At 56.6% G+C, this 9,964-nt stretch overlaps 1 protein-coding gene across 1 annotated transcript in view; it reads left to right on the plus strand.

Annotated features, from left to right (window-relative positions):
- Positions 1-8,905, plus strand: part of LOC147600348 (axonemal central pair apparatus protein HYDIN-like) — a 33,296-nt gene extending 24,391 nt beyond the window's left edge. The window contains exons 25-38 of the mRNA XM_086751238.1: positions 337-478; positions 1,741-1,891; positions 2,654-3,067; positions 3,200-3,427; positions 3,908-4,120; positions 4,393-4,595; positions 4,773-4,955; positions 5,202-5,321; positions 5,694-5,853; positions 5,959-6,135; positions 6,263-6,457; positions 7,385-7,492; positions 7,831-8,235; positions 8,819-8,905. Coding sequence (XP_086607364.1) covers positions 337-478; positions 1,741-1,891; positions 2,654-3,067; positions 3,200-3,427; positions 3,908-4,120; positions 4,393-4,595; positions 4,773-4,955; positions 5,202-5,321; positions 5,694-5,853; positions 5,959-6,135; positions 6,263-6,457; positions 7,385-7,492; positions 7,831-8,235; positions 8,819-8,905 — 2,786 coding nt within the window. The remainder of the gene's footprint in view (positions 1-336; positions 479-1,740; positions 1,892-2,653; positions 3,068-3,199; positions 3,428-3,907; positions 4,121-4,392; positions 4,596-4,772; positions 4,956-5,201; positions 5,322-5,693; positions 5,854-5,958; positions 6,136-6,262; positions 6,458-7,384; positions 7,493-7,830; positions 8,236-8,818) is intronic.
- The last annotated feature ends 1,059 nt before the right edge of the window (positions 8,906-9,964 follow it).

Raw genomic sequence — 9,964 nt, forward strand, 5'->3', positions numbered from 1 at the left:
CTCAGTGTAGCCAGCACTCAGCTCACAGTTGCTTAAACACAGCAGAGCTGAGGCTGTAAGATTCCCCTTGGTCTCTGCCATTAAAGCTTGGGCACAAGTGCAAGCTGTTGTGGCTCAGTAACTACCCACCCTCCAGCTGTCCACAGCGCTGGTGCACGTGAGCCAGGCAAGGTACAGGCGACAGTTTGGGGGATTCTCTGAACGCTGGAGCAGGGATATGAGCTCCCCAGGATGGCCTGGCAGGATGATAGGCTGGGTCGGGACAGAGCTGTGAATCCTTGCAGCTCCTCCAGAACTTGCAGTGGCTAATGGTTTCACCTCTGGTCTGTGCTGAAGAACGGGAGCGGGAAGAAGCTGCCAGGAGGGAGGAAGCACGTCTCTGGGAGATGGATGAGGACGAGTACGATGCCCTCATGGAGGAAGAGAAAACTCAATTTAATCAGAGGCTCCTACAAGCCCGGCGTGAGAGGAGGAGGAGGTCTGTAAGCCTTCCATGGACAACTCCCCAGGATAGTGTCCCTCAGGGCCTTCCCTGCTCCAGAGACCTTGGTTGAGCTAAGAGGGCTTTCAGAGCAAACGCCAAAAGTGTCTATTCCAAGCCGCACAAAGATGGCCAGTTCCACCTCCCTGGCTCCCGACAGGGGAGGGACTTTGCGCTGGGAGAGAAGAGAACATCTTCTCTCCGATTCAGCAGTGAGCCCTCTGGCGTAGACGCTGGCTGCAGGCAGCTGGGCTCTGTGCTTGCCTTGCCGCTGCACCCACAAGTGTCTCTGAGTTAATGCTGTGGATGGCCATCTTCTTCATCCCCCTTCCTCACCAAACCAGAGGGGCTGTGGTGTGGGCTGGTGTGAGGTGCAGCTGTGCTGCCTTGGTGTAGAGAGCAGTCCTGCTGTAGGTGAAGCCCGTGCAACGCTGATCTCCCAGGGTTTTCCTGACTGAGCGCCGCCAGCCATAGAAGCTGGTGTCTCTTCGGCTCCCCTTCGCCTGCAGCAGCAGGGGAGCCTGGGAGAAGCTGTGATCCAGCAAAGCAGCCCTGTCCAGGAGGATGCACAGGGGAAGTGTCAAACTGGGAGGGGGACCTGCTTCAAGTGAGCATGCGTTTCAGCTTTTCTGTCAGCACAGGCCCCAGTTTGTTGCTCTGGGAGGAGATGGCTAGGGCTGCTTCCAATCTTGATTTCCAGGAGAGACGGCACAAGTTTCCCGTGGTGACGGCTGGGTTCCAGCAGGAAGCCTGGTTGATGAGAGCCTGTTTTGCAGGAGGGGAGTTACCTTTGCTTTCTGACTGATGTGAGTGTCCTCAGTAAGGAGCAGGCTATGCCCAGGGAGAAGGGCTGGATAAGCCTCGTAGGTGTTGGCGCAGGGATAAGGAGGCGTTAGTGATTTGTGAGCTGGTTGAAACTGGGAGAGCAAGAGAGGGCTTCTGGCATCAGTGCGCAGAGATGGTGGATCCGTCCTTGGCAGTGTGCTGGAGGGGTCCAGGTGGACCTGATTGGAGAAGCAGCACAATTTAGACTTTAGGACAGCAAAGCCTAGATTTGGCTGGCCCTGGAGGACCCCTCTCACCTTGCCGCCCTTTGGATGTTCCCAGGCTCCCCAGGTTGAGGGAAGTCCATGGCGATGGCCTAAGAGTTCTGTCTGGCCTCAGGGTCAATGAATGGCGTGCAGGGCCAGCTGGGATTGCAGCGAGCCCACATTTCTGGTGGTGACTCACAGGGCTGTTTTCTGTTTGGCTTCCTGAAGGGCGATGGAGCAGCCTGACGAAAAGCACCGTCAGGAGCTGGAACCCCTGAAGGAGGAACAAGAGCTGGAGAATTCCAAGAGGAGTAGGAGCGAGCTTGGAAAAGACCAAGTTAACGCTTCAGGGAAGAAAATGCAGCCTGGAGTCAGACAGGTGGGTGGCTGTGTTTGTAGAGATGAGTAAAAGCCCTGGGGAGCTTCTTCCCACGGAGCTGTACCATTCCCCGAGAAGCCAGCAGCCACACGCGGCGCTGGGCCCAGGAATGGGCCTGAGTGAGTAACACGTGGGGTTGTGCTGGGAAACAAGAGCCGGTGTTTGCTCATGCTGCTGCTTCGCCAGGGATGTTTTCCCATGGGTTTGCTGGGGAGCTGCATTTGTGGGATCATGCTGCCTTTGAGTCTTGGCTTCACATAACTCCAGACATTCACTGTGAAGCCCTAGATAGTTTTAGTCCAGCATTTCTCCCCACTCTGCACATGACTTACACCTCTGGGCCATGATCCGTCTGGGATGGGGTGTCTTTTGCTACATGCCTGGCAGGAGATCCCGCCAGGCCTTAGGTATTCAACCAGACTTCCTCAAGTGTCAGCCAGGCACAGGGACGCTCAGCACACCAGAATGGAGCCCAGAGGACTGCACAGGAGTACGGAGGTGTTTTAATTTCCCGCTTTGGTTCGGAGAAGCTTTTCTACTTTTCATCTGGTGGGCAGGACTCCCCATCAGTCTGGCACTGGGGAGTTTGGTTTCAGTTGAGCTACCCTGGGTACCAGCTGTGTTCTGGATTGGGATTTGTGGAGCACCCAGCACAGGTCTCAGGCGAGGCTTGGGGTGCTGTTGCAAAGATCATCACTGCCCTGCAGCATCTGAGTTGGTGCTTTGAAATGCTCACTGCTTTTTCCTGCTCCTCCTGCCCAGAACACGAACGCATCCGCCAGCAACACCAGCATTTCCACCAGCAACCAGTTGGATGCCACCAAAGGGGTAGACAAGAGAGGATCTGTAAAGAAGCACTCAGGCACTGTTGGGAGTGACAAGGAAGAGAAGAGAAAGCAGAGCAAGGTTTCCCTGATGGATGCCTGCCCAGCCGTGCGTGTGCAACACTCAGACGCAGAACAGGGGGCTCTGAGTGACAGCGAGAACTTGGCCCTGAGGTTTAAGATCTATGAGGCATCGCAGAAGTATGTGGCGCATATCTTGTCATTCTGGGACAGGGTTCAGGGTATCCTGCTGTCCCCTCTGAACCAAGCGGAGGTGCGGCACAAAGCAGAAGCCCGGCGCCAGCCTGCCTTGAGCCACAGGAGCCAGCAAAACAGAGGGAAAGAGCATCAGGTGACACTGGAAAAGGAGTGCAGGAAGAAAGAGCGCCTGGAGGAGTCTGTGAAGAAAGAGCGCATGGAGAAGGAGAGCACCAAGAAAGAGCGCCTGGAGAAAGAGGGTGTGAAGAAAGAGCGCCTGGAGAAGGATTGCTCCAAGAAAGAGCGCGTGGAGAAGAAGCGCACGAAGAAGGAGCGGCTAAAAAATCTGGAGGCTCTTGAGGACTCCGCGTTATCTGAGCTGGAAGGGGAAGGTGCAGAAGGGTCATGCAGAGGCCAGCGTGGCAGGGTGCCCTGCTTGACCATCGAAGCACTGGGCTCAGAAGATGTGACCAGGAAGATCCTGGAGAGCAGCAAGCTGCCAGTGGCAGAGCAGGTAAAGCCCTGTGAAGCTCAGGTGCTGAGCCTGCCATGCTCTGCCCTGGTGCATTGCGTCCCACGGACAAGGGCACAGAGCCTTGTCCAGGCCACTGTTCCACAACGGCTCCGGAGCAGCCCCGTGGCTGGAGAGGTTCTCACCATCCCTCAGACGGGTGCAAAGCGGGAGTGCTCTCTCTTCAAGCATCCTGTCCGTTCAGTTTCCCAGTGTGGAAATCATTCCAGATGGTTCCAGGGCAGGGCAGCTCACGGTCAGTGTTGCCTTCAGCTGAGTCACTCAGAGGAGAGATTTCTCTCTAGGTCTCAGCTGTAGGTCCTGGCACTGCTCTGGAGCCTGCCCACCCCACTGGGCATAAAAAAGCACTGTACTCCCTATAAATAATAATTTTAAAAACCCCATTGCCAAAAGCTCAGTGCCTTTAAGGAAGTGGGAGGTTGAAGGTGACGGGAGTATAAAGAGTTTTCTCTTCTGCTTTAGATCTTGGATGAGCTGGGACTGGGTCCCTCTGGGCCTCCCATTCCCCCTCCTGCTTTGTACTCCGTGATCCGCTACCCGGAGAAGCGAACGGCCCCTGCAGCAGGAGAAGCCCTCCAGCACTTCCAGCTTGTTGTGCCAGAAGGTGCTGTTGCGGAAGGAGAACAGGCGGCGACTGTAAGTGTCGTGGATGCCCCCGCTGTGCCCGCAGTGAAGGTTTCAGGGCAGGGGCCAGGCTGCATGGGGGCACGGGGGGCAGGCGAGATGGAAAAGAATCACTGTGGAAGGGCGGTCAAATCGTGACGGGGCCACGTGTCTGCAGGCATCCCTTCTGTCTGTCCAAAAGAGACAGCTGTGCTGTCTCTCTGCTGAGAAATAGGATGGTTCTTTATCATGAGAGAAAAGAGCCACAGCTTTCTTTCCAGGGTGGGATGTCTCCAGGCAGGTCTGACCTCTCTCTCTCTTCTCTCTCTCCCCTTGCTGTTAAGACCTCCAAGAAACAGGTCACTCCAACAAGGGGGCGGTCGAGGAAGGAGAAAGCTGTGGGTAGCCCGGAGACTCTGAGGAAGAAGCGCAGCTCCAGCCGGGGCAGCAGAGATCTCCAGAGGCCGGACACAGGAGCACCCACATGTCCTCCCAGGTTGGACCAAAGTGATGTGGACACGGTTCCATCCCCAGGGAGACCTGTCAGGCGAGCTGTGAGGCAGGAGGTGACCCCTCTGCTTCGCAGCCATCTCGCCAGACAAGGTCCCTCATCTCCAGCTCTGCAGGCACCCTCGGCCGGTGCCTCCATGGCATGGCAAGTCCACAACCCTCCGTTCCTCATTTGCTTCTTCCCAGTGTTTGAAATCTCCTTTTTAATTGCCAGGCTGAGCAGCTGTCGGTGGATAGTGCCTGCCCACGGTGAGGTGCAACTGAAGGTCCACTTCAGCTCCACGGAACTGGGCCAGTTTGAGCAGACGCTGCATTTTGAGATCCTGGGGACAAAGCGTCTGTACCAGCTGCCCTGCAGGGGCACCTGCCTGTATCCCGCCATCAGCCAGGACCCGCGGTAAGGCTGGCGCGTGGGAGCCCTCACGCATGGCTCCCCCTGAACTCAGAGCCAGGGCTGCCCCTTGTACCCCTGTGACCTTCTGGCTTGGGCACAGCGTGCTGCCTGAGCAGCCCAGCATCTTCCCGTGCTTGGAGCTGGGAACCAGTCCTGGTACCTCAGCCACCCAGAAGGGTTATGGCTTTCTGACCAGGTTTCCTACCTAGGAGCATCTCACAGCTCCTCATTCCCTGTTTCTCTCCCCAGGCTGGTGTTTCCCCACCAGAGGGAGAGCAAGGAGGATGAGGACATCATCTCCAAGAAGTATGTCATGGACACGGGTGTTTTCCACTTTGGACCGCTGCTGTGTGGGAAGCCAAGAGACGGGTACGTGCTCCCAGCCCTGAGTTAGCAGCTGATGCTCACACAGAAGGTGGAAGAAGCCATGTGCCTGGCATACTGTTATTTTTCCAGGTGCCTTTCCACTTAGATTTTGTAAAACGCTCTTTGAGTGCGTGACTGCATCGTCACACCTCTGGCATGGAGGCACCAAGTATAGGGGCAGACATCAAAGCAACGCAAGGATGAACCCATATTCCGTGCAATGTGCCCCAAAGTGATCCTTTTTCTTAGCCTGCTCGTGGGAACATGGTCTTCCAGTGCAGCCTGCCGCTGCCCGGACACGGTGCTTTCCTCAAGATGTGATCAAGGCTGTGGTCCTGGCATCTCCTCTGCAGCCTTTTCCCCTTTTGTGGACAGGTACAAGGAGCTGCGCTATCCCAGCAACTGCGAGAAGATAACCATCCTGAACGTCAGCCCCTTGGAAGCAGAGGTGCATTTCTCCTTTGAGCGCGATCTCCAGGAGAGCACGTTCCTTTTAGAGCCTCCCAGCATGAGGCTGCAACCGAACGAGAAGCAGGTAGGAGACAGGCAGGTAGGACAGGCAGCGGTGGCAGTGCCCAGGAGCTGTTTCTCTTGCTGACTGAATGCTCTTGTGTGTTTGTTCTTGCGGGGACGGGGCTAGGAGCTGAGCGTTTGGGCGTACCCCACTTCAGCCGGCCTGGTGGAAGACAAGCTCATCTGCTGCGTTCAGGGGAACCCAGAGCCGGTGGTCTTCCGCCTGTGCTGCCAGGGGGTGCAGGTGGAGCTGGGGGTCAGCCCCAAGGAGCTGTCGTTCAACACGCTGCTTCTGCCCAGGTCAGTCACCCCACAGCCCCTCGCCGGGGACGAGAGCTGTCAGCCAGGGCTGCTCCAAGTTCCATTCAACTGCAAGACTAACATGCCCATCAAGCAGCTGGTGCTGAGTGTCTCTTTTTGTCTGCAGGAAGGACAATGAGACCCTGGCCCTGCAAAACCGCACACCGCTGCCCGTGGCCTGGCGGCTCATTGGGCTGGAAGACCTGGGCGAGGACTTCTCGGTGTCAGAAGACAGCGGCATCGTGGGTCCCCACACGGAGTTTGCTGTGCAGCTGCATTTCAAGGCCACAAAGGCTCTCAGCATTCTGAAGACGATCCAGCTGGAGGTGAGGGGGACTGTGCCCTCCCTGGCAGAGCAGAGCAGAGTGATCAGCCCTGTGCTCTTAGGGATGGAGGCTGCTTGAAGGGTACCCTGCAAAGAGGGCAAAAGGATGAGCTTCCAGAGATTCTTTCCTTCCTGCACTGCTGGGGGGCCGTGCCCTTAGCAGCAAGGGGCTCTTGGGGACGAAGTGACTGCTCGGGTGCCCTGGTAGCTGAGCTCCATGGGGCAAGTATATTGGGGAGTCAGGAAGAGATGGGCCTGACAGGGACAGGGGTGCTACGACCCCAGCTTCTGCTGCCTCCAGCTGGGTTTGCCAGCACACGCGCTGCATCCCCAGGCATCCACGTCACCCCAGAAAACCAGCCGCTGCCTCTGCAGGGCTTACGGCTGGGTTATGAGGCTGCGCCCTGAGCCCGCGCTACAACCACCTTGCTGCTGTGCCAGGTTGAACGCTGTCCTTGGGTTGTCCAGACTTTGGCATGCTCGCTGCACCCGTCCTGGCCTCTGTCTGGGGCTCTTGACAGAGAGCGACAAACTCTCACCCTGGGAGGCTGTTCCCCATGGTTTCGGGGATGCATTTCAGTGAGGACGCTGGGTGATTGAAGAGGAGAGGGTTGGTTGTCGATGCCCCCTGCTCTGGGACACCTCACGCTTGTGGTGGCTTTAAGATCCCTTTGCTTCCCAGGGTGCTTTAGCAGCCACGCGGCTGCTGGCGGAGAGAAGAGTTGGGCTGACAGGGTTTCTTACTGCGGCAGAACCCCGCTGGGTCAGCCCGGGAGATGAACAGGTTAGGAAAGCTTGTGTGCTCACAGCGCTTGTCACGCAGGGGAGGCCATGGGGGAAGCAGCCTGTAGAGACAAGGACTCAGATATTGTCTAGCAAAAGAATGGAGGAGAAGGGGCTAAGCAGTGCTTGTTTCTTGTCACCTCAGGTTTCAGATGCAGAAGACATCTTGGGGGTCGTTCAGACCGAAAACATCAAGATCTCCGCAGAGGCCTGCGAGCCTGCTCTGAGCACCAGCGTTTCTCAAGGTCAGGGGGTGCCCCCGAAACAAAGTAATGCGGGTGCATGGCAGTGCCTTTGCAGATGGGCAACCAAAGCACTTCTCCACTGCGGCCAGAGCTGAGCGCTGAGGTCCCCCAGCGTTTGGGTGCGGGGTTGTCCCTGCTGGGCACGTTTGGGCAGCAGCCCCTATGGCCATTCATCACGAGCACTCCCCAGGGCTGTGGTGTGAGGGGTGGGAGGGTACAGGTGGGTGATGGGCAAGGGAAAGGGACCCCAGCCAGCATGATGGCAGGGGACCAGCGGTTCCTTCCCGAGCTGCTGGCTCTGCTTTGGTGATCAGCCCCTCCACTGTCTCTTCTCTCTCCTCTGCAGAACAACTGGGCCAACTTCCAGTCAGCGAAAACCATCAGCATGGCCCGTGCCAGCCAGAGGAGGTCAGAGAAGAGCATGGAGGTGACCTCCAAGCCCCACCAAGTGTGCAGAGCCAGGGCCGGGCTGCAGCTCTCTATCCGGCTTGGTGGGGAGTCCGGCGTATCCCTCTTCGGCCTCATCCTCCTGCCCAAGGCCCAGGGACCCCTCACCATCACAGCCGGCGGCACCACTACCTCCGTCCCCTTCAAAAACCTCTTCCCGCAGCCCCTGGCCTTTCCAGACCCAGTGGAGCACCTGGCCTTCACCATCAGGGGCCCTGAGAGCTGGCGTGCCAGGAAGACCGCCTCCATCACCATCTCCTTGGAGGGCGGCCTGTACGCTGACGAGGCCCCTTTCACCAGCAAGGTGCTGCTCTCCTGCCCGGGGAGGGGCAGGCATCTCCTGGGTCTACCACCTCAGGGGCCTCCCCCCTCCCCAGTGACCTGTGCCCCCTTGGGAGGTCCCTGGACAAAGCTGCCCCTCACCCATAGTCTATTAAAAGAGTTCTCATTGGTGTCTATTCATCTTAATTTAAGCTGGATCCATCAAATTAGTGGTTGTAAAAGTAGAGTATGTTGCAGAGTTGCATTCTAATAGAGAAACAATTTGGGACTTAGCGGCCAGAGATTAATATTGCCCATGTAGAAAATCAGAGCAAAGAAAAACACACCTTGATTTCTGGCAGCTGAGCTGGGTGCGCTGGGATGCAGAATAACACCAAGTCCTTGACTCCCTGGCAGCAAGGGTTGATCGGTAGCGGAAGCCCCAGAGCCCTATTGCTTCCTGTGACCATCCCGAAAAACTGTCTTTTGAGATCTCGTTGATCTATGGTTGCTTTCCAGCATGTTAGTCCTTCATGGTGAAGCGGGGCCAATCCTGGGTGCCTTGCCTTACCGTTCTGGGTGGTATGAAATGGGTTTGTTTGTCAGCACTTGCCCCCTTTTCCCAGTTGAAAACACAGCCTCTCAACATCACTTGTAGCCTTTGCGTGTCGGTCTCTTCAGGGGTTTTTAGCACGTTACTGAGTGAAGACTGAGATCAAATTTCCTTGCCAAAGGCTGGTAATGGTTTTCCCATCTCATTTGTGCAACTATCCCCACGAATGCCGTGCTGATCTCCCGAGTTCCAGTTCTTTGTGCCCTTCAGGCACTGACAGAAGGATCAAACGGAGCCGTTTCTGCCAGCGCTGCGCTCAGCCCGCGGCTGTTCAGTGCTCACTCGTTAGGCAAGAGTTTGGATTGCCATCGAGCCCTCTCTTGTGACTCCTGATGGGAGCAGAGCTGGCTTCAGCTCTTAAGAATGAAATTTGCTAACAGAATGAGCCGGTGGCTGTAGACGCTTATACCCAGCAGGACCTTCAGGAGACATTCAAGCGCAGGAACCCTTTCCACCAGCCAGGAGAGGCCAACAGAACACGCAGCTGACGGGGTGTGCCAGCCGTTCCTTGCTAACAGTCCTTTAGAAAAGGCTTTGGGGCACAGCCACCCCAACAAGCAGTTCACCAGTTGTGTGCCGCCTTTCTTGTGCACACGGGTGTGTTCCTGTTTGCGTGTGTGGAAATCCCCAGGACCGAACAGCTTTTGCTGTGCAGCTCATCCAAGTGCGCTTTTGTTTTGAAGGATATCTGTATTTTTCTGAGTAGATGAAGGGATGTTGTTTTGCCTGGCCATTGCATATTTTCATTTGGCCGGCAAATGAGTGCAGGTTTTACATGTTTCTGTTTCTGGGTTTCTGTACCAAACATGGAACAAACGTGTGAGGCAGAGGAGGGAGAAGTCTGGGGAGGTTTGAGAGTTCATTCTCCGGAGCCACGGCTCCCTCGTCTTGCCGTGAGGGTCCGTCCTTGGTGAGCGACAGCTACAGGGGCACGGGAACAGCCTGTTCAGCGGGAGTGGTGCTGGGTTCCCACCTTCTTGGACGGTCTTTACCGTTGCTGTTTCCTGGTTCAGAGAGAGACTTCAGTTGCAAACGTGGTCCAAGCCGCGCGTGGGAGGCCTGCACGCAGCTCCCTTGGCCTTGTCACCGTGTGTGACAGTCCAGGTCCCCTTGTGCGGTGGCTGTAAGCTCCTTGAACAGCAAGGGCTTTGTCTGGAGG

The sequence above is a fragment of the Chlamydotis macqueenii genome, chromosome 6 (genome assembly GCF_036417535.1).
Source record: "Chlamydotis macqueenii isolate bChlMac1 chromosome 6, bChlMac1.mat, whole genome shotgun sequence".
NCBI classification, from domain to species: domain Eukaryota; kingdom Metazoa; phylum Chordata; class Aves; order Otidiformes; family Otididae; genus Chlamydotis; species Chlamydotis macqueenii.